A 23,993-nucleotide genomic window follows, 5' to 3' on the forward strand; every position below is an offset into this window, starting at 1 on the left:
ACTTACAGGAAGGATAAATCTGGGATTAATGAAAAGGTAAGTTAGGAATGAGGTGGAAAGGAAGGGAGGACGGCGTCTCTTCTTTGGGCATCATTTTGCGTACAGTTCTGACTACTGAACTGTGTTAATATTTCATGAACTTGGAAAAAAGCAAAAAGAAAAAGAAAAGAGAATCAACAAGGATGGGGGTGGGGGCGGCCTACAATGGAATCCAAACACAGAAACTAATGAACCAAACTGAGTAGCAAATAACATTGCACTGAAGGGGGTCGGGGAGGAGAACTAACCTGAGGAAATACTGGAAAAAGCATTTAGCCTCTACAGCATCAGGCTAAAGACAGAAGAACTCCTAACAAATACTGAGTGAACGCTAGTTAGCAGGCTTCTTTTTCACAGAAATATGGTCTAGTAATTCTGAAAGCACTTCCTATACACCCTAGGGTTAACAAATAAGAAAATATATTATGGAAAACAGGAGCCAGGTTTCTCATAGTCGAAAGAATGGAGTTATTAATACTGGAAGGGGAAAGAACAGAATGAACCCCGTGGTACTGAAATAAATTGGAAGTATCACTATAAAGGCACTGGTTTTCCTTGTTGGTAGGGAGGTGGGCAGACAGACGTGCATGTGTGTATATATAACAAACATATATGTGTGTGGAACATATGTAGGTATATATGTCATACATACATACATATCATATATACACATGCACGTGCATGCCCTTCCTAGCCCCATCCACTGAGAGGTCTGGAAGCAGTGACCCCTCCAGCAGCAATGAGCACACCTAGTACCCAAATCTTGGTTTCTAAATGCCCTTCTCCAGTAAAAAACAACCAAGGCTCCTTAGAGAAACGATCGGTTCCAGGACTTAAATAGGAAGTTGCAAATGGGTTAGGAACATCCTCTGGTGCCAGAAAGTAAGGAAGAGCTCGAAGAAGGATGGGGACAAGACAAAAGGAAGGGAGGAGACAGGCTGCAGGGGCTCCCACCAGCCAGATCTGGGATAATGTGAGCCAAGTAAGTAACGGTAGGACGGTAAGGAACTATGACGCACTGCATGAAAGAAGACTCCGCAAGTCCACACAGCTATAAATAAGCAGACAGGTAAGAAGGTAAAGCTCTTCCTAACAGCAGAAGCCCGACCAGTAAATTCAGGAGGAACAGTGGAATTGTTAAATCACCACTTAGCGACTGTCATGCGTAATAGTCTCAAAGCATCTTTCCACAAGATACTTTTTAATTATAAGAAGAAAACCAGGAATTCTTTGCACTGTTTTTGCAATTTTTCTGTAAATCTCAAATCATGTCAAAATGAAAGGTTAAGAAAAACTTTTAATTTTATGGAAACGTTAACTTCCCTTAGATCTCGATAACATCAGAGAGGAAAGCTACTTCTGAGCACTGCTTTGCCTCATCTCACGGGACCGATGGCAGACAGGTGGCTCGCCTCCCCTGGCTGGCGGCAGTGGCACCTGGGCAGGGAGCCCGGGCCCAGCTCTGGGGCTGTGCGCAGGCGACTTGAGATGGTTCCCACAGACCGAGCGCCTCACCTCCCACAGCCACACGCTGACCGGGACGGGTGCCTGTCTCATGGTGCCACTTCCTGGCAATCGATACTTAAACTTCTGTGCTTTGAGTGTGATTTGATCAACTGGCCAGAGAACTCTCTGACTCTCCGGCTTACTTCGTTTTCTCCTCCTTATCTGGTCTTTCCACTCTCCTTATAAGACGATCTGAAACCATGCCATGTGCATAACTTGCACATGTGTAAACTCATCGTGCTCTGAGTACAGAACCATGACAGCATCTAATGTTTGCTGAGCATTTTTCATTTCACTGCATTCTTACAATAACACTGGTAAGAGACTCCTTCATCTTTTTACCTGGTAAAAGGTTTTGCCCGCAAACGTCAGAAATGCATCCGTTAATTAACACAGTGCCAACTGCAACGGGGGGAATGACAGAAACCACGAGGCCTGATGCTTTTATTTTCGAGGGTAGGGTAAATTTTCTTAAGCTGTTCTGACAGCTCCCCAAAGCCTCTCTTTAACCCTAGAATTTATTAATATGGTACTTGAGTTCCTTGCCTCAAAAAGCTTAAAGTACATTTAAAAAGTTTACAGTACATTTAACTTTTATGTTATCAATAAATATTTTTGTCCTTGTTCTGTGATTGTTATTTGTCCTCCCCAGCAGGATGACTATTGATGCTTCCAACGAGGTTGCCTCGTCAGAGCGTGCCTGGCCCTAGTATCCAGCTTCCATCTACAATCACGGTGGTTTCTCATGCAGCTTTCTTAAGAGTTGTGCAATTCAAATTCACTAACAAAAATCAGAAATGGAAACGGAGCAACAAAATCATAGCTCACTGCATTTCAGAACATGAGTGATGTCACGATTTCCTAGAGCCTCTGCCTGAGAGCAGAGTTCTCATCTCGGGTGCCAAGCGTCCCAGTGAAATATGAAGGCAGGGAGCCCCGCGGAGCAAAATTCATTCTCAGAGTCAGGCTGGTATTATACTACTTTGCTCACTTTTCCGTTATCGTATGAGCTTTCATCCCCTCTAAAAAGAACTTCTTGGTTATACACAAAAGCTAGTCAGCCTGTACACCAATTACACATTTTGCAGAAAAATAAAGTTCATAAACTATCAAAGATGGAAAAGTTAGTGGGCAACGGCCTATGGCACTGAATAAACCACACCAGAATTTCCCCGGTGCCAATTTTTTTTTAAAAAAACTTCCTGATTACCTTTTAAAATTTGGTACATTGAAAATACATTCCTCCATGGAAAAAAAAGAACTCACAATGTACTTACAAGTTTTTGTATTTCACGTAGAACTCCTCAACTTCTACCTCTTCTCCAGATTCCTTCTGCAACAGAGGAAAATTTCAGGCATGCACTTGAAACCATCTACTAGAATGTTCCAAAGTCATGATTTACTCCCGTGTGGGCACAAACAGGCATCGCGGAAGCGGCACAGGGCGCTCGCTCCTGGAAGGATGAGCATGTGGTGAGCTGCTGGGAGGCCAGAGGGATGAGGGCGGACCATGCGCGCTACCCGATGGGCTCCGGCTCCTCAGACGTGCATGGCTTTAGCTCGTCCCTAACCACATGCAGCTTCATTCACAACAGCCTGACCCCAAATGTGGCTTTCTGCCAAACCCACAGTGCTAAGTAGACGTCAAGTGCACCATTTTCTCAGGCAGCAGCCAATTAGCCACTGCTCTCCTGAATGCCATATGGATTATTTTTGGCCGCCTCATGGCAACTTTACATGGTGGGTTTTGTAATGTTTTAAAATATTTAAAAGACATTTATTCCTCCATATAGTTAATAACGCTAAACAAGAAACCATCTAAAACTAAACCTTGTTCCGAGGCTGTAATTTCAGTGTATCACTATTCACAGTTTCAGTTTGACTCAATGGTACAATTAAAATCTCTCAGACAAGATGTCACATACACATAGCAAGCCAAATAAAATTAACACTCCAACTACGACACCGAGGTGAGGTTAAAATCGTGACCCATCAGCAAGTCAAGGGTGCAGCGGCGAGATTATCTCGAACGTCTCCCCTGGTCCTGCCTATTGTAATGTCTGCAGAAGATACTGCACATATAATATTTTAAGCATCTCTTTCAATATTTTTTTTCCTCTTGGTTGTAGGCTGTTAAACAAGTTGTAATATGTAATGTTCTTTTGGAACATTTGATCAGATAAATCAGGGATGTAAAAAAATCAACACCACTTACAGATGTCTAGAGATTGCTTTTACACTCTTACAAGAGCACCTGCCTTGAGGGTCACATTTGGCTGCTAAACTGCCTCAGAGGTGCCGCAAAGAAAATTAAGGCAAGTCAGAACACAGCAGAGGGCGAACAAAGGAGCAGAGACTTCTCACTGGGTGACAGCCTGGCACCAGATCTGCTCAAAGAGCCTAGGATCAGCCTCCATCCCCAATCTTCGACCTACTGTCAAAGACTGTGAGCTTAAAACTTTTCTTCAAAACTCTCCCACGTATCAGTTAAACCTAAATTTTAAGCAGTTTTTCCATCTGCTTAGAGATCACCAGTAAGAAGACAGGATATTCAGGAGAGGGGTCGAAACCCATTAATATCTGATCCTGCCCTCATGGATCTATAAACGGTCATCACCCTAAAGCAGCTTCTTAAATCCACGTGTTCAGAAAACCATCTGTATCCCCAGATTTTCTTTTTTTAAATTATTTTTTATTGGAGTATAGTTGCTTTACAGTGTCGTGGCATGTCCCAGACTTTCAGGTGTCCAAGCTGAAAAGAAATGTTTGCTGGGTACCCTCAAGAGCAGGGATATAAACCTGCAATCACTGTAGAGGTAAGTTCTGGTCGATTCAAGCAACAATCCATCCCGAACTCGCCTGACATTTTTCTAGCCCTTAACATTACCCCGTCCCACTCCCACATTTCAGCAACCATTTCAAGACACATTATCTTTGCACAGAACTGGAGATCACAGTAGAAAGGCAGAGATAAGACTGTGGTCAGCCGAGGAGAATGGGGAACCAGGGTGAGCCTAGATCTCGCGATGCTTCTCATAGCATATCAGGAAATTCAAACCTCGAGTGGAATTCAAACGTCTGGTCTACTGGTTTTGCTTTTTTTGATGTTAACTATATTTCTTTCAGTTCTGAAAGAGTTTTTCAAAATTACTTACCTTTGAGGTAGTAAAAAGACACGCTTTATCCTTTCTATGTTCTGTTATCTCCTGATTTCCTTCTTCCGGATCTTTCCTCCCGTACTGTCCCCTTTCCATCTCGTTCTAAGTGGCCTCACTGTCTGTAACTTCTAAGTGGGCCTCAAAGCACACAGATCAACTCTTGAACAAAGGGGCAGTTTTCATTCTGTCTCGATTCTGCTCCAGAAAGTTCCGACTCTTAACGCCATCAGCTGTCTGCCCCTGACTCTCGTGAACACCCATTTTCTCATCACGATCAGCTACGCCTCTGGGGGTGTGCTGTGGAGATCTCAACAAGAGAGTCTCAGGCTGTCTGGGAGGAGGTGATCAGGTTCTGAGACCTCATTTAGTAGCACCTGGAGCTTGTAGAGAACTGTCCCAGGACCTATTTCTCTTGGACGTCCCAAATTAGAACCCTGTGCTTTGTTTAACTGACCACACATACTGGATCAGCTTCTTGCTCCCAGAGCTGTAAGTAGAGAGCTGTAATAGAGCTGTTTTGCCCTTCATTTCATAATATTATCACGCTGGCCTCTTCTGCTTTACTTAGGGCAAAACAATTAACAAAAGTGTGTGCATTCCTAAGCTCTCAGGAGCATCATTTTAATCACGCACTAAACGGCAGTCGGTTTGACCAGACTCTCTTGACAGTTGAAAACAGCCCCAGCCTCTACCTCCCATGCCCCAGTGTTCCGAAGCCTTTCCATAATGGGCATATCCGATGCATAACTGAGTCAAGGCACTATTTCACACACCACTCAAATTTATTTCTAGGACAGTTACCGTTAAATTTGAGAGTCCTCTAAAGTAATTTTATGTGCTCGATAGACTAGTTTTGAGAAATGTGTGTATCTTTTCATTCATTAGACTCCTAAAGCAGTCTGTCAAAATCCTTACTATTCACATGAAATTGAAAGTTCCAAACATATTGAACCATACTTGTTCCACTGTTCACTTGAAACAGAAACCTTGACCAGGCACTAAATCAACTCTTCTGGTCACCTGGATTCTAAAACAGCCGTTCAGCAAATGATAATCCTGTTGGCCTGAAAGAATGAATGACCTTTCCCAAGCATCCTATTACTAAATTAAGCAGTCACACTGGGGAAACAAAGCTAAACTGTAGTGTGAAAAGGCAGAAATTTTGTTAAACAATGCACAAAAGAATGAGAAAGCGCCTTGATAAAGGTAACAATAAAGCAAAGGTATGAATCCATTCCTACTTCTGGCCCAACCTGCTGTATATTCTACCAGAGATGCCAAATCATACTTCATTTAGGAAGAAAATAGGACATAATAATACAGAATCCACTTTCAAAACTATTTTTGACCTTCTGGTACAAAAAGGATTTGAACTGTTTTCCCCCAAAGACAGATGGCTCAAAGCAGAAGGGGCTACATGATGACCAAATGTGGAAAAGAAGAAAATTAACCTTTATACAATACAAAAGTCCATTCTTAAATCTACCTCGAAATTCAAATACAAGTACCACCTATGTCCCTTGCACTGGGTCTCACGCACACTCATTTGGGTTTAGAACAACATAAGTGCCTGAGCCATCCCTATGTAACACGCGGTGCGGAGTTAGGGAGGTTCTGCCGGATGAGTTCTGTGAGTTTGCACGACTCCACCGTAACGGCTGATGCTTCTCAGGCTACAGTGATGAGGTCAGCTGATCGCAAAACCCGTTAGCCGTCCCCACTATGTGTCGGCACCATGCTGGGGAGGCTCTGAGCCCTTAACCAGTTTCCACAGTGCTGCCAGTGGGAGACAAAGGCACCTTCTCACAGCCATGTCTTCCATTATTCATGGTAATAGGAAACAGACCAGCAGGCATAGCTAGAATCCGGGGGAAAATCTCAAATTTCCTTTTGCTTCTATCTGCTACACTTTCCTCCAATATTACTGAAGCTGATAACTAAAGTAACTATTTGGAGAACATGAGCAGTTTAAAAAGTTAGCACCTGCTAATGTTTACAACCTTCTAATGGTTTTCTATGGCCCTTTATGAAATGCCACTAATCTACAAGCGACTCAATGGGCTCCATACCTCTTTCTTATTTTAAATCATACCTCAAGGCATATCTCTCCTTCCAGAGGAAATTTCCCATTAATTTTCTCCATCCTAAAAGTCACCTACTCAACAAATACTCTACCCTCAAGTACAGTTACAGTGATTTTTAATCTCCTGTGTTAAGATAAACCTGGTCATCTGTAAGTGGCAGCAATACCTACTCCTCAACTGTGGGCACCTATCTTTAAAGGGTTGGAAAGAAAAAACAAAAAATGCCCTCCGGTGGGCAAAACAGAAAGAAAAAGTGATGCCCTACATCATGCGTAGTCTAAGCAGCTCTGAATAACAGAGCTAATTATAATTTGCAACCCCCAAACCTGCTGGGTGTGCCTGCTGAAGCACTATCGGTTGAATGAAAATTATTATAACCCATCCAAACCACGTGCTATTTATTCAAACAAGCCACTTCAATTCGCTGAAGGGGATTATTCTTTAAAGTACACCAAGCATTCAAATTTTGCCATATACCTACAATTCACAAGTTAACAGTTCTAGAGTCATTAGAAGGACAAAAATGCAACCTTTCCAATTAGTTAAATAGTGCTCATTTCTGCTTGAACGGGTGGGAAATTTGGTTGAGATTTTATGTTCATCAGAGAGGAAATCCTCAGGTTCAAAGAGCTACCAGATAGACACCCCATACACTCCCACTACCTACACTCATTATGAAAATATCTTGACATGTTGTTCTTGATTATTTTTGTTTGAAGCAGAGTTTTATCTTCTGATAAAAATCTGTACTTTGAATAACACAATACAAAAGCAGAGAGTACTGGAGCAAAGGTAAAGAGCAGTTTACGGCTGGTGCAATACCATTTTCAAGGATCTCTAGATAGTATCTGAATAGTCAACGTTTCCTGTTTGATAAACCCAGAAGCTCACTTTAAATCTCATAATTCCTACATTCCTCATCTCTCTCCCTGGAAATTACACTTTGTATACACTTTACATCTTTAAAAAAAAAAGGCTTATTTTACATGTCAAAACAATGAGGTTGTCTTCCACACACCTTGAAAGCAATAAAAAGTAACAACTCTGCCTTTGACAATGATTCAAGCTAGAAGACAGACACCTATGTCTAAAGGAGACCATTTTCTAGAGACACCGAACACGGTTTGCTGGAATATGTAAATACATCTGGATGCCTATGTGCTTCTTCAAAGTAAAGTGTTTTCTCAAACTGGGCAAGAAGGGTGGGATGAAATGGGGAGTCTCCATCAGTAAAAGAAGATGCAGTGTTCCTGGAATTTGTTGTCACGGCGTGTATCTGCCCCTCAGTGACATGGGCACCAGGCTAGTGACAGGTACTTAGGGCTTACCTTCGCGGATCAGCATGAATTCCGAATAATTTGGAAGGATAAGTCACATTATCTTCAAAAATTACACTGAAAATAGTTCTGTATTTCACTTCTGCACTAACAAAAGAATACGAATATTTCAATTGCATATGAAAAGTATGAGAAAACATCTACTTGCTAACATGATAAAGAGATCTTCCGGGGGGTGGGGGGCTGGGGTAGGGACCTCCCTAAGAGAGATGAGAGATAGATTCATGGTCATGATTTTCCAGAAATAATATTTATGAAAAAGGCAGCCTACAACTCTAGGAGTCCTAATATATTTCTTTTGAGACGTTTGAGTTCTTGCCTACTCTAAATGGGGTAATAAAGCACTGATTGTTTGCTACATTTTAATTTCATTTTGGGCTGAACATCCCAAAGATTGATATTGGACTAATAAATCAGACAGGATTAGAAACATCACCAGAAGTTTCATTTTCAACAGTGAAATTTTTTTTTTTTTTTTTTTTTTTGTGGTACACGGGCCTCTCACTATTGTGGCCTCTCCCGTTGCAGAGCACAGGCTCCGGACGCGCAGGCTCAGTGGCCATGGCTCACGGGCCCAGCCGCTCCGCGGGATGTGGGATCTTCCCGGACCGGGGCACGAACCCGGGTCCCCTGCATCAGCAGGTGGACTCTCAACCACTGCACCACCAGGGAAGCCCAACAGTGAAATTTTTAAAGGAAATTATAAAGCAAAAAATAATTTAAGAGTCACACACACACCACAGGTTTTGATAGCTCTACACGGTGCTTACCTGTTTTTTTACTGAACGACTACTCATAATTTTTTCTACCACTGGACCGTCTGCATCAACAGATTCCTAAAACATAAAGTGGAATGAATGAATCCAAACAGAAAGTATTTCATTCTAAGCTGTAAAAGCAAGAAATCATTCCCTTTTGCACCTCCTTCCATACCCTTTAAGTTCATACCCTTTAAATCACTGGGTACGATCACCAGTGGGGAATATGACTGAAAAGAACAAAAATCTCCCTTGCAGAAAGGCAAAAGGAAGAGCTGTGTTTATTACTTCACGATTATGTGGTTTAATTGTGTGGACTAGCATGGGTCCCTAAAGCCAAGGAGCGTTCAGAAATTCCAGCTGCTAAGAGAAAATGATCTCTGCGTGACAGCAGAAACATAACTTTTCCTCGTCTGGACCCATGGGGTTAATATACTCATCATTCTGTTATTGTAGGCAGCTTTTTATCTATGGAGGTCACATAAAACGCTATATAACAACAGAGCGCAAATTACCAAATAAAATACAAAACTGTATTTAATATATTTTTCAATGGGTTACCAGTTTGTTAACTAAAGCACAGTAACAGTAAGAAGAGGGCTTTTGTGTGTGTGGGGGGAAGATCTTCACAATAATCAATCCTCCATTACTACCCATACTTTATACAAACTCTTTTATCCATCACTTACATGGCACAGAGAATAAAGTAGGCCCTGCTGGGTACTACAAGGCAATAATTTCATAAAGGGGCTCTTACAGTGCCAAGCAGCAGGAGACAAGCTTGAGTGGTGTATTAAAGTCCCAGAAGCTACGGCACTGAACTCTCAGAGGTAAATTCAGCCTCCTTGCATCCTAGATCTGCCTCATCCTCAACAAAGACCATTAATTCTCCAAAATTGTGTCAAATTACGTATCACAGGCTTGTACAAAAATAAATCCCAGTGAACGGGGCTTTTTAAAAGACACTCCTAAAGGACTAATTTCCCATAGCGTGTTCACCAACACGAGACGAATGTTCCCAGCTCAAAGTCCGACGCTTCTACTGAACTTCTCAGATTCCAGCTATAAAATTTCCAGCCCATCTTCTGATTTTTTTTTTTTTTTGTGGTACGTGGGCCTCTCACTGTGGTGGCCTCTCCCGTTGCGGAGCACAGGCTCCGGACGGACGCGCAGGCTCAGCGGCCATGGCTCACGGGCCCAGCCGCTCCGCGGCATGTGGGATCTTCCCGGACCGGGGCACGAACCCGCGTCCCCCGTATCGGCAGGCGGACTCTCAACCACTGCGCCACCAGGGAAGCCCTCCAGCCCATCTTTTGAAATGCACACGAGAACTGCACAGGCCACTCACCTGCGGCTCCGACTGCGAGGTTGTGGAGGGCGAGTCTCTCCCAGCAGCGTCTGCGTCATCGGCCTCCTCATCGGAGATCTTGAACTCCAAGTCCTCGGTGTACCGCTTTCTCTTCACCTGCCTGCTGGACCGTCTCTTCTAAAACGAAAACCCAACAGCCTGGGTTTAGAAAGCTGCTGCTCTCCCCCTTCTCAGAATGGCACGGTACATTTATAAAATAATAATAATCGTAAAGAAAAGCTGGTGACTTTAACCCTGCAAATCACAGAAGATATCACAGTGGCAACAAATATAATGGAAATGGGGGCAATCTGAAACCAGGCGCCTCGGCCAGCGATGGCCCTGCCACTCCCGGGTACGTGACCTTTAACTGGGACATGGAAGTAACGATACATCTTCCTCCTCGTTCAGCCGGTAAGTTGCTCAAACGTGAAGGCAATACTGAAGCTGGGTGATGGATATATAGGGGTTCGTTATACTATTCTAGTTTTGTATGTTTTAAAAATTTCCCCCCCAAGAAAAAGTCAAAGAAAGTGAAGGCATGAGAAGATAATTTGTGAATAATAAAGTTCTAGATAACTATTGTTACAGTAGTATCCAAGGTTCTAAAACTATCTCAGAGACCCAGTTAAATAGAAAGTTTGTATTTTCATCTTGGTCCTGAAAGAAAGAGTCTGAACATTTTTAAAGAGCTGAAGGATTGAATGGCAGAATTTATAATGAGTGACTAGGAAAAGGAATTAAAAAAAATTTTTTTTACTGCACTGATGAAAATGTGAAGGACTGTTACTAGCTAGTATTAATAGGATTATTGGCAAAATGGGCCCTCTCCCACCCAGTGGTCAAAATAGAACGCAGTACACCTTTGCAGGACAGTGTGGTCAAAACGTAAAACACGCCCATCCCCCTTCCCAGCAAGCGCACGTCTAGTAAGCTACATGACGCATCTGGGTAACATCTAGCAGATAAATGGTTAAGTAAAAAGAAAAGCAAGTCAAGTAACAATAGCTAGCTTATAGTTCTAAGATTACAAAAAAACCTTGTGTATCTATTTGTATGCGTGGGCGATAAATATATAAACTCCTCCAGAGAAACATACTGTAAATCCTGTTTACTTCCCTACACTCAGTGAATATTTGCTAAAAAATGAATGTATACGGGTATGTTTTCAATAACAGAAAAAAATCTGAAAAGACACAACAAACTGTAATAGCTATTAATTCTGGAGAGTGAAATGAATGGAGCAGAAAAAAGGATTCTGTACTTTTTGTTCAAAACAATTCTAGATGGCTTGACCTTTTTGATATAGAAATAGTTTTGTCAGTTAATTAAAAACAGACAGAAATAACCTTCTCATTAATATGTGTATGTGATGACATCTCAGATAACTCTAAAATGACACGTGTAAATTTTAAAACCCTGTTCAATTACAACTCATGGGTGAGTTGGCGAAGCACATGGAAGAAATAAAAAGAATACTGAGAAAAGTAACACTGATACTAACTGTTCTCTAAGAATTATGAAATAAACTCTTCTGAAGAGCCTTTCGAATTTTAAAGTTGGGATAGTAAGGCAGAGAGAGGCAAATCACCCTGCCGTGCAGACCTCAGGAGGGACGGGCATGGGACCTACGGGGCACAAGTCAGGACCAACAAGCCCCCGTGCCATGTCTCAAAGAATGGGAACCACTCAATTTTACTGTATTAAGTTTGTGTTCGCCCTGCTCTCAAAGGGGATGTGAGACAGCTCACATTACGACTGTGTATAACAGGACCGTCAGACGGGTCATTCGAGGCTGTGAACTCAGCCCTACAGCCAGGGCTGCAGAGGCACGATGTACCCCTCTGCCGGGAGGTATCTGGGAGCTGGGTGGGGACATCTTATTAACAGACTTCCTAGCGGCTCAGACGAGAGGGAGCGGTGATGTGGGCCAAAGGCTCCACCTCTGACCCTTCTCTCCTCTCCAGCCCCGCACAGAATAACCAGTTCCACGTGGAGGTGACACCCAGGCCAGAGGGGGTCCTACCACCGTCCATCTTGCCCCACGTCACCAGGGGCAGTTTGACCTCGGGGGTCCAGGAGCTGAGTGCCCACGTTAGAATGAGGCCAGGCTCTCACTGCGTGACCCTGGACGAGTTCCTTTAGGGACCTCAGCTTCCTGGTCTGTAGACTAGGGGTAATGATAGTAGCTGCCTCATCAGTATACTGTGAAGATCTCCTACGAGAATTCATTGAAAGCACTTAAAACAGCGCACTTAAAGGGACATGTTAATGCCAAACGCAATTAGTAGGATTACAGTCATCAGTAACTAGCTCCACCTTTCCAAGGGAAAATCAGAAAGCAATGAGGCTCCGAAGCCGGGCTACGTCATGTGGCTTCCCTCCTCTTTTCCCAAAGCTGATCTGGAATAGCTCCGCCTCTTCTGCTTACTTCAGCATTGCCTGCTTCTGGCTGTCAGTTTCTTTAAGATATAAAAGCCTATTATCAGGAACAACATTTTAATTTGGTGAAATTTAGTATAGTATCTGTATTTCTTTTGATATATCAATTTAGCTAAATGGAAATGGATGAATCTACAGTTTCACCTTTCCGTCATTACTGTAAGGAGAATGGGCTACTAATGACACAACTGTGATGTTTCATCAGGTTTCCATGGTTGGGGCCACACTGCCCTAGTATTCTTGCAGCACAAGTAACTAAACATCCTTGGACAGAGTCTAAGCTTGGACAGAGTCTAAGACAAACCTACTTTACACTAAATCCCACTCTGATATTAAAGAAATGTTCCAGTACAATAAAAACAGAGACTTCTGTTTATTTTTCTAATAGAAATGTGCATATTGGTGAATATAATGTTTATAACGGAAGTTTCCCCTCATATCAACTTTGTGTTATAAATCTATGCAACAGTGATAGGGTTAGTAATAGTGGATACAAGGTCACTTCATAAGAGTAAAAGAAACCCCAAAACACAATTAGAACTCAACCTTCTGAAAGTTTTAAATGTTACATGGCTTCTCTGCCTTCTAAATAATAATTGATCTTAAGTTCATTTCTTTTGGATATCAAGGTTCCTTTCCCAATTTCCAAACATAAAATAAAATTATTTATCACATAATAGGCTTTTTATGGTCTGTTAAAACTATTGTTATTTGAAACATTTGGGGGAATCAAAATAAAATATAAGAACTGCATTTAAACCAACTGCATTGAAAGCTCAAAACTTTTGAATTAACACTACAATAACAGGTCAACTTGTTAAACTTGGATTGTTTTAGAAAAGTTTCATATAGTTAAAACAGGTATGCTGAAGAACAAATTTAAATGTGTTACCACAATCTCACTGTTGTAGTACTTTGTGACACAAACTTTTCAGTTTGTTAAAAGAAAAAGAAAAAAAAAAGACATGGCATTTAGTAACGTTTAAACAAGTTGATCATAAAACTCGAGAACTTTAAGCCCTTTACGCGTGTGCTACAGGAAGAAATACAACAAACAAGCAGTCAGCGTCACTTCCTGTGTTGCTGTGATACAGAAGAGACACTGAGAAACATGGACCTGTGTGTTTACTGATATTAGCTGTCTGACCCGTGACAGTTCAGCACCAGCCAATTAGAAAGGATGCCCGGATGTCCATTTGCATTGATTAGCATTTTTCTGTAACTGAAATGCAGAAGGAAAAAGAAACACCACTAGTATTTCATAAAGTCCATTTGAGTCTGTGTTAATGCAAACAGACTTGTAAAAAACAGCAGTGTTTGTGAAAGAACAACAGAATTTTCTTGACTTGTGTGACAGTCTTCTTAGTATTGTCCAAATACTACTGCACAAAGGTCTTAGTTTAAGCAAAAGCAATTCAGGGGAAAAAAAAAAACACCTGTGGGCATAAGGAATAAATTCAAAATAATTAAAAATACTTTAGTTTAAAACCCCCTAAACAATTTTTTAAAAGATAGCTACTTACCTTCCCAATATCTTTTCACTGATATGGAAAGTTAGAGGAAATTACAAGATTAACTCTAACTGCCAGAGTTTATCACTATGTTAGTTATAGAACCAAACCAAACTGAAACACATTCATTTACACACACACACACACACACACACACACACTCACTCACTCTCTCTCTCTCTCTCTCTCTCTCTCTCTCTCTCTCTCTCTCTCTCCCCCCCCGCCCTTTCAGGTCCTCTAAGGTTACGTCGGTCTGTGAAGTTATAGATATCAGGGAGTTCTAGTTAAACCCACACACACAAAATCTATCTGAAATTCTTTAGCACAGAGCTGTATATTGCAAGTACTTTGTTTCTAACTTTTAAGCAAATCAGTAGGTACAGGGAGAAGTACTGAGAGTGCACCAAACCATTAGAAAAGGTCAAACCCGCTTCCAGGGGCTGCTTGCTTTTCTAGCAGGATCCTCAGTAACTGCTCCTTGGTAACTTACATGTCATTCACAGAAGCCACATTCCCAGCCATCCCAGAGGACCAAGCTGGCATGCTTCCAGGGAACGTAACAAGGAAATAATGTTTAACGGTCACGTGTAGGGGTCCCTTACTTACTGTCCAATCAGCAAAGGCAGTGTACTTTACGCACAAGAACCTAAATTCCTGATGTTTATTTCAGGGCCAGTTTTTTTTGACTGATTCCTATAAAAGTCTCCGAAAGCCAGGAGACTCTAACACTGGAAAATTGTGTGGGGCTGCTGTCCAGAAAGTCACTAACTTGTTCAGAAACTTTAGGGTTACACAAATACATCTCGGCTCTGACCGTCAGATGTCAGAGACCTGAAGACGAGCTACAGATTACACTGGGACTTTCTGTTCTGCAAAATAAAAGAACTGACAAGGAACCAAACTTAGCAGAAAATCAGAAATGTGGGTGAAGCTTTAAATGAACCAACATATTAAGACTATGTTAACACTAACATAAACATCAAAAGATACATGTACAGAAATAAATGAAGAGTCTCAGTTTTATTTATCACAGAGTCAAAGATGGCAAAACCAAGAAGTCAGGAGTTTAATTCTGGGTTGGCCCCCCCAGCTCTCATCACTATGGATATAATGTTCCAGGCGACAATAAAGCCATCTCTACGGCAGCTCTATAACAAAGCCAGGGAGGTTCAGTGCACTCGATATGCAGCTAAAGTTACCCACGCTAAACAACCACAGCTCGGGATCAGAATAATGTATTACCTGAACACCTGGGTCCTCGTCTTCTTCAGGAGGAGGAGATGATGGGGGTGTTTTGTCTAAGTCTGAATTCTCAGAACCTTCTGTTTTTCCCTTGTTGGCCTTTTTCTTCAAAGCACTTGCTTCTGAATCAGGTTTCTTATTACTAGAATTCAAAGTGGATCACTTAGTGTTCACTTTTTAACAAGGTTTTTCGTACGCCCCACGCCTTATATTTCCCACATCAATATCCCTAAAGTATCGATAACAATTGATAAATCAATGCACGTGGGCCATCGAGAGTTAAATAGTACTCTCAATTAAGTTTTTACAGCAAAACCCCATACTGATGACCTTCAGCAGATATCTGACCTAATGAAAAGCTGCATGCAAAAACTCCTAAAACCACACAGAATACATTTGTTCATCTAGACAATGCACGATCCCTGCCAATACACCAAGCCATAATGAAAAACTGGATTAAGAAATCATTTTGCTATCAACTTTTTAAGGTACCAGAAAATGGTTTTTAAAACTGTCAAGGAAAACTAGAACATAATGATCATTTCTTCTGTGTCTCTTGCAGATAGTTTTAAATACTCCTGTTTAAGTCCTTTTCTTGACTAGTACTACTAGGTGTCCTCTTTTATAACATTCAGATACATTTTTATCCAATTTATAACCTTTTAAAACATAACAAGATATATAGCAATTCCTCTTCTACATAAATTTATTTAACGCTGTATCCTTAAGTAAAAATCAGCTTTATTTTGGTGCTAGACTTATTTTTTTTTGAGGTAGTCACGATGGCCTTTTTTTCAAAAGCTGGGTCTCCAAAATACAGAAATATAGCAAAGTGACCCCAGCAATTCAAGTGCGCGTTCCATAGTATATTTCCATCAAATGTTAATAGGATTTGAATGTTACATAAGTCAAAAGACAAGAATGAACTGTAAGAAAAAATTTTTTTAATTTAAGTTTACTATCACCTTTAGAACCTTTATTTGCCATTCTTTTAGAATGCACACTTGGTGCTGCCTTCCATACCAATTTCCAAAACCCAGCCCCAAGGGTTTTCTAATATTGATTATTACCATTTACTATCCAACATTTCAAATAATCCAACCTCAGTAATAATTATTTTTACTATTTCAAGAAAGCCTAAAATTCTAATAAATTTTGAAAAGATACATTTCGAAAAGCTTTGAAAAGTTTATTTAAGTTTGTAAATTCCTAGAAAAGTATGCTGTCAGAATGCACTAAACAGTATTTTTTTTCAATCCCAACAACTACAAAAGGAAAAGAGGCCAAGATACCAATATGCTTTTATTTAAGTAAAGCATGTCATGTAAAATGTTTCAAAAGTACTTAGTATAATTACAACCTAAAAGGCATTTTTGTAATGAATAAATACAATATTTGATAAACTAGTCATTTTCAAATACTCAGAGCTTGTTTTTATTTTGTTCTGTTAATATCTGAGCCTAGTAAATGGCCACATAAGGAAAAAACTTACGACAATTCAGATTACAGCAAAGCAGCAGTTAGGTTTAAAGAGTTCTTTTTAATTTACAAAAAAATAAATAAATAAATAAAAGGAGTGTCCTAAAAACTTCAAGCCCCCGAAAGATCCACGGAAAGCATAATATTTTTTAAATTAAAAAAAAAAAATCCATACAACAGTTCTTCATCCAACTGTCCTAGTGTTTACGCTACACATGGACAGAAGTCTCCCCTACTATGAGGCTCCATTTCCAGCATTTATTTCCGCTCTAACTGCCACAAATTATACAATACTACAGCTGAACGCTGGGCCCCTTTCCTTTCATCTGCACGCCAAGAGCAATCAGATTACCCTGGTAACCAGCGGTCACATGACCAGCACCTGCTCTTTTGGCTGGATGCCACTGACTAAAGCCATCTGCTTCCCTCAATCAGCTTTCAAACATTCTCAACACCTGCGCTGCAGTGTTTTGTGGTTTCTTTTATCAAATCAGTGCAAAACTGCTTCCAAAACTTTACATATTTCTCAAATTTGTTTAAATCAGAGGTAGGCCTGTCACGGAGCTGAACCACTGCCAGGTAAAGAAAGCTGGCAGCAGGTCCTTCCCCAGTGCCCTCTCCACGCCACAGTGAAGGACACAATTTGATTTAGTGGGGTTCCTGCACCAGGGGTAAACTGTCCTACGGGAGAAAAAGGCTTACTGCCTCGGAGCCCGCCAGAGCCCAGGTCTGAGGAGACGTCAATCTGCTGGAGGAGAGAGGTGCTAATGATGTTCCGTCTGTCCCAAGGATGCACTCTGTGGAACCTCCAAGAACATGCAAAGTCAGACAGGACCTCTCCAAATGCCCGGACAAAATGCCTGTAGCCAAGGGAAGCAACCACCCCAGTTCTGATGACTGGAGGATTTCTAAACTCAGTGGACCTTGAGCTATTCATGCTGCCCCGAGACATCTAAGCATTTCCTTGCTAACATCTTCTCGTGACATCAACGTACAAATCAAAAACATACCAAGCGGTCAAAAAAGCTACAAAGTCTTCAATGTTCACCCCAAGACATTACAATCACAGACAAGATGAAGTTATTTACATCAGATTGCCTTTGCCACTATTTTGCAATAAGCTCATTTGGATTTTCAACTGTTATATTAAAACTGCTTTGCCCCAAAAGAGCTAAAGACAGAATTTTTTTTTTTTTTTAAGCCAACGAGGAGCACTGATTTCAGACAGCCCTCAGTTCAAGTTCCAACTCTGTCATTTATAACCTGTCTGTCTGTGACTCTGGATACGTCATTTCTTTTCCCTGAGTCTCAGTTTTCTCATCCATAAAATGAGGTGAGTAATTACATTTTGCTCCAAGATTCGACCTTTCCAAGCACCTGGCACACTCGACCGGGAGCTGTTCTCTGACTGCGGCTCAGACCCACGGGCGGAATCAACTGCGGAGACTTAGGGACGGGACCCTCTGCGTCGTGACCACATCACCTAGGCCACGTGAAGAGAAGGAACAGCCTTTATCAACAGTCTCAACACCCGCCCAGAGGCCACTCGCCTCTATACTCCTGGCCCCTGCTTTAGTTCAGACGCGTTATCATGTCCCACTCCGACCGTGACAACGGCCTCCCCGCCTCGTCCCCGTCACCAGCCAGGGGCAGGGCCACCCGCCATCAGACTGCTGGCGAGAGGACACGTATCCCACGGCCACAGCCGCGACCCAAATCTGTAAGGTTCAAGGCTGGTCTTTCGCAATGTCTGAGCCAAAACACGGCCGTACACATTCCTCTCCCCAGCTAGAATCTGGGAAGCCTGAACGCACGAAGAGGGCAGCTCTTCCGGTTGGGGAGAAGGAAGCGGTACTTATTCACAAGGACCACCCCTCAACCCGACACTACGAGGTCCGGGACGAGGCCACGGGCTGCCTGGCGCGAATCCAGAACCTCAGGGCGCCGCCAACAGCTGCAGGGCTGGCCCCGGCCCGACGCCCCGCCAGCCAGGACGGCCAGAAGAGCCAGCTGTGCGGGGTCCAGCCCCGACTGGCCGTGGCCCGGAGAAGCCCCGGCTGCCTCCACGCGCCCCCTGGGCCGGCCCTGCCCGCCGCGTCCCCGAGCTCTGTGGCTCAGTCCTGACGCCCGAACATGCCCTGCGAACCCAGCTCCAGGCACCAGCAGAGCGTCGCCGCTCACACACAGACCCGACCGAATCATTCCGCCCAAAGCCGCAGCCCCACGTGTACTGACGTCTGAGATTCTCGGTGCGCGGTTTTTAATCATCGGCAACATGAACTTTATTTTTCTACTTTTCCCACACCCCAAACTCTCCACCCTCCACCCTGCAGATATACAGGACCGCTCCCAGAAGCGTACGCGCATCTCTCCTCCCTCCACTGCCCCTCGCGCACTCATCTGCAAGGCTCAGCTGGACACCACTCAGTCAGAGAACCATTTTCTGGCCACCAAAGTCTGGATTAGTAAGATCTCACACTCTCTGCATGCCACGTGATGTACCCCCACACAAGGGATGTTTAAAACACACAGTACTGGGTGGTAACATTACTGCAATGCAGTAGAACCAAAGCGCCAGCTGTGTGTGTGTATGTCTTTCTCCAACTATCCTGTTAGCTCAAGAAGGAAATGTGTCTTATTTATCTCTGTATTCCTTGTACCTGGTCAGGTGGGCTACTTATAAGCTTCAGCTGACCAATTAAACAGTACAAGTAACCGTGAAATCAACAAACACACACACAGCCCTGACCACGTGCAGCTACAGCGCTCTTCTCCTTAACTCATTTACGAAAACCCCACGCAGATTCTATCTTGACGAAGCTCAGTAAAATGGGGCTAAACTACTACCAAAGTAGAGTGAAACCTAGCAAGTTTTCAAACCCCGTACATCTGTATACCTCCCCTCCGGACTCACAGAGTTCTTTCATTTCTTGACCCTTATCGCCCACCATTACTGGTGAGGCCAAGATGCAGGGCCACCCCCTCGTGAAGCTAGGCAGGCCGTTGTACTCTTGGAAAGGGTTATATCTTTCTGGGGATGCTGCTGGCCACCGTAGGGCCACCATCCCTCCACCAGCTTTACTTACATGTCACATTTCACCATGAGAGGGAGGTCCCAGTGGCGGGCAGCGGGATATCCGCAGGGTCCATGGCTAAGTGACACTTAGGTCACCCTGCCAGACCGAGCTCTAAAGTTCTGTGGTTGCCTCCCCCAACCCCAAGTGATCAAAACCTACACCACCCTGATGAAAACTCCAAGAAACAACTGCTGGGTTCAGAGAGGAGGAATCCACATGGAGGGAGTCATCCCTCTGGAAGGACATATTCAGTGTATGGCTCTAAGAGTCCACAACGATGGGCCCAGTGACAGTACCTGAAGTGGGGCTGGACACATAAATCCAAGCTAAGATAGAGCATGTAAATAATGAAGTCTTTTCGGTGAGAAACGAGTACAGGTTTTTTAAACACGACTTTATGCAAAGGGCTAGAACTTCCTGGAAAGCCAGCTAGCTGCCCTGATTTATTACAGAGCGCAGGGAAACATGGGTAAGCACCAGCCTAAGGGTCTAAGTCCTCGAAGGAAAGACGGTTTGAAAAGGAACCGTATCGTGGAGCCAAACATAACGAGAGGAGTGGAGTCAGCGGGTGAAGCTGTGTGGACAGTGGCGGGGTTGGGCGGAGCGGGGGCAGCGAGGATTCTCCACCACACAGACCCTCGAGACAGGACACGTCAGTGACGGGCCCCCTCACACCGGGGAAAATCAACCTGGAGGCGCGTGAAGATCAAACAGGTCCGTTTTCAGGAAATCAAGCCGACGTGTCACACGACCATCTTTCAGAAGAGCAGAGAGTATTGAAACATATCCTTATACTTTACACACATAAAGGCCTTTTAATAAAAAACTGAATGTCATGGATGAGAAGTGAGTGAGGGATGCCTCTGGCACAGGAGGTGTATGGCTTGTCGTGATTCAGAAAGATCACGTATGATAAAATACATGAGCCGCTAGGGTCGAGGTCTCAAGGCTGGTAGGAGAAAAGCGTCTGGCCTCTCAACTTCAGATTTTCCTCTAAGTTTTTAAACAAGGAAAAAGAAAATTAAAAGATAAAGAGGCAAACTAAAAAAGCGACAAGATCAAGGACTAAAAGTTTAAAAGGATCAATGAAGGCAATATAAAATGTGATACATCATGGAGTAAAATAACCCAACAAAATAAAATAAAAATGTTACAAGTCCTAAGACCAAAGTTTTATTTAACAGCTAAACTGGGATGTGATAAAATGCAGGTGACAGAATAAACTAATGAAATAAGAGTCAAGACAAATTCTGCACGACAGACAAGAAACGCAGAAGTCAACACCACCTTCACACGAAGGCCCTTGGAGCTCCCTAGGCCAAGGGCCCAGCAGCGGTCAGCAGACGGTCCGAATGCCTGAGACTCCCTACAAGGCCACGCAAGGCAGAGAGCATCTGGGCAGGATCGGGGGACAGGAGCCCCCGTCCGCCCAGGCAGTCAGCCCTCGGGTGCTGAGCCGGCCCCCGACTCCTAACTGCCACCCGCAAATTCTTCACCCTACGCTTCTGCTTGAGAAAGAGAAAGGAGAGCTGAGAAGTGGAGGAGAGAGGGGGTTAGGGGAGGGGGCTCTATTTTACTTCTGAACAACAAGCTGCAAAGACAAATTATCAATCGAGTTTTTAAGTTCTCTGCCTCGAAGACAAATAATTTCAATTGTTACCTTAGGTAGCTCTTACACGATCAAGTACTCCTGAAGTACATTAATTGTGCTAAATTTCTAGGAAGGGAATAGCGAAGTTAGGAAAGATACAGAAACCCAGCTTGCTTTCATTTAAAATGTGTATTTCAAACTCAACAGGCCTCGCCTTCACATCTTACAATCAAACTGTGCAAGGATAAGGAAACAGGGACAAAGAGGTTACACACTCGGCCCAGGAAGCAGTCGTCCCAGGACTGGGCCAGAACCTGCCCGGCTCCAGAGCCCCTGTCTCCGTCCTGAGACCGGCCTGAAGGTCTCACCTCCTCGTGGAGACGTACTATGCGTCCAGCACTGGCCTGGCGTTTTGGGGGACCCTCCAGGCCTTGGAAACCTTCCCTGGTGAACGCCTCTGTTACTCCAGCTCATCCCTGGGTGGCCTTCCAATAACATCAGAACCCTGTCCTGAGGAAAGCTCCAGTTGACCATTTTATAAAGAAGAATATTTTTAAAAAATGAAAGAGAAAGTACAGTAGAAAGTTCTCCTGAAAGAGCTAAACGCATTTTTAATGTTGAATATACTGTAGATGGGGGGGAAAAAAAAATCACAAAGTCACGAATTATCATTGAAAATCTAAAGGTTATTGAGTTTTATGGACTGAATGAAGACCCACCAGAAGTAAGATGGAAGCAAAGTCTGGTGAGCTGATGTGTTATCCGATCCCAGAAGCTCAACAAACATCAACATTTAGCCCCCCAGCTCTGCAGCACCACCTGGCACTGCAACACGGCAGAAAGGATCGGGCAAATCAGACATCACACGACCTGCGCAGAAAGCATGCCTTTCAGTGCCCTTTTACTATGGGATATTCTTCCAAGGGCCAATACTTGGCTGTCTGTGCCAAGTCCTAAGACGCCAGCCTTACTCACGCCCAGCGTTCCCACGACCCAGGACGGGGAGAGTGAGGACAGCGTTAGCAGCCAGAAGCCCACTTCCTGGATTCATAAGTATCCTCTCTGATCCGCCAAGGTGGCTATGACAACCGGTGAGACGTGCAGCCCACCCTCGGTTTAATCAGGTGAGGTATGAGGTATGTAGGTGGAGAATTAGGCAGAGCAAATGGCAAGGCCTACGAGGAGAAAACCTCACCACCTACCGCAACAGAAGCAGCATGAAGTTACATCATTCCTACAGGAATCGGGCTACACATAAAATTAGTAATCTAATGGAAGTTCAAGGGTGCTGCCTTTCTAAAATTAAGAGAGAAAGAAAGAACAGTGTCTTTTTTCTTTCTTTCGCCACAGCACTCGGCTTGTGGGATCTTAGTTCCCCGACTAGGGATCGAACCCGCGCCCCCTGCAGTGGAAGCGCGGAGTCTTAACCGCTGGACCGCCAGGGAAGTCCCACAGTGTCTTTTTTCTTAATTCGAACGCTCCAGCTCCCTGTTTAACATTTTAGAGCTCAGTCACACGGACTTCCACGGAAAGGTGGGTGAAGCAAAGGCCGGCCTCTCACGTGACTGATGCTCTCACAGTGGCTTTGCATCCAACACCCCACAGGGAGCTCTGTCTGGGCAGAAGACAACTAGCAAAAAGATCTTTATGTACCACGTGACAAGTTTTGCATCCGCACAGAACTTCATACTTTTCAAAAGCACATTCATATCCACAGACATTTTTAACGATAATTTAAAAAATCAGCCTGTGACGCCTTCTGCTCTTTATCTTCCGACTCTGACACCCCCAACACATCTCCTACGGCAACACGTGCGACACCCTAAAATTCCACTTAAGAAGACTTCAAAGGAAGGTGTCTCCAGAAAAATGCCCCTTTAACATCCTCCTGCTGCCCAGGGCCTCCTCACCTCTCACCTCTCCTCCGACGGGTGCAGTGGGACCTACCTCACCTCTCCCACACAACCACAAGGCCAGCAGGCCACCGCTCTGAAGTCCACTGCAGCTCCCTGGACGGGCAGGAACAAATTCCCACCAGGCCCACTGTGGCCCGTTCCTGCATCCGGCACAGAGCATGAGTCAGCAGAACTTGCTGTTTAGGGTCAGTGACGTTGGGCATCCGTCCCCGCCAGGGAGCGTAAAGGGAATCACGGGCTATCAGAGACGGAAGGGTCTGAACTGAAGGCGGCTGACAGCTCCCTCACTGCTCATCCTGATTTAAGACAAATCAGATAGAGGAAGGGTCACAAGGTGGCCTGTCACTGGCCTTTTACATGTACAAGGAAGTCTCTGAGATGGTTATCCTTCCTTTCTCGAAGGAAAGGAATCCCCACGGGGATTAAGAAGACCTCACGGCCCGGCGCCTTTGTCAAAGAGAAGGCAATCTTAGGAAGGGGAAGGGGGCACCTGGTTGCACCCCTG

The 23,993-nt window shown here is 43.7% G+C and overlaps 1 protein-coding gene across 1 annotated transcript in view; it reads right to left on the minus strand.

Moving 5' to 3' along the window:
• Positions 1-23,993, minus strand: part of CHD7 (chromodomain helicase DNA binding protein 7) — a 444,235-nt gene that overhangs the window by 316,701 nt on the left and 103,541 nt on the right. Inside the window, exons 4-7 of the mRNA XM_067712237.1 lie at positions 15,426-15,567; positions 10,231-10,368; positions 8,895-8,960; positions 2,823-2,878 (exon numbers count right to left, since the gene is read on the minus strand). Coding sequence (XP_067568338.1) covers positions 2,823-2,878; positions 8,895-8,960; positions 10,231-10,368; positions 15,426-15,567 — 402 coding nt within the window. The remainder of the gene's footprint in view (positions 1-2,822; positions 2,879-8,894; positions 8,961-10,230; positions 10,369-15,425; positions 15,568-23,993) is intronic.

Source organism: Pseudorca crassidens, chromosome 17 (genome assembly GCF_039906515.1).
Source record: "Pseudorca crassidens isolate mPseCra1 chromosome 17, mPseCra1.hap1, whole genome shotgun sequence".
In the NCBI taxonomy this organism is placed as follows: Eukaryota; Metazoa; Chordata; class Mammalia; order Artiodactyla; family Delphinidae; genus Pseudorca; species Pseudorca crassidens.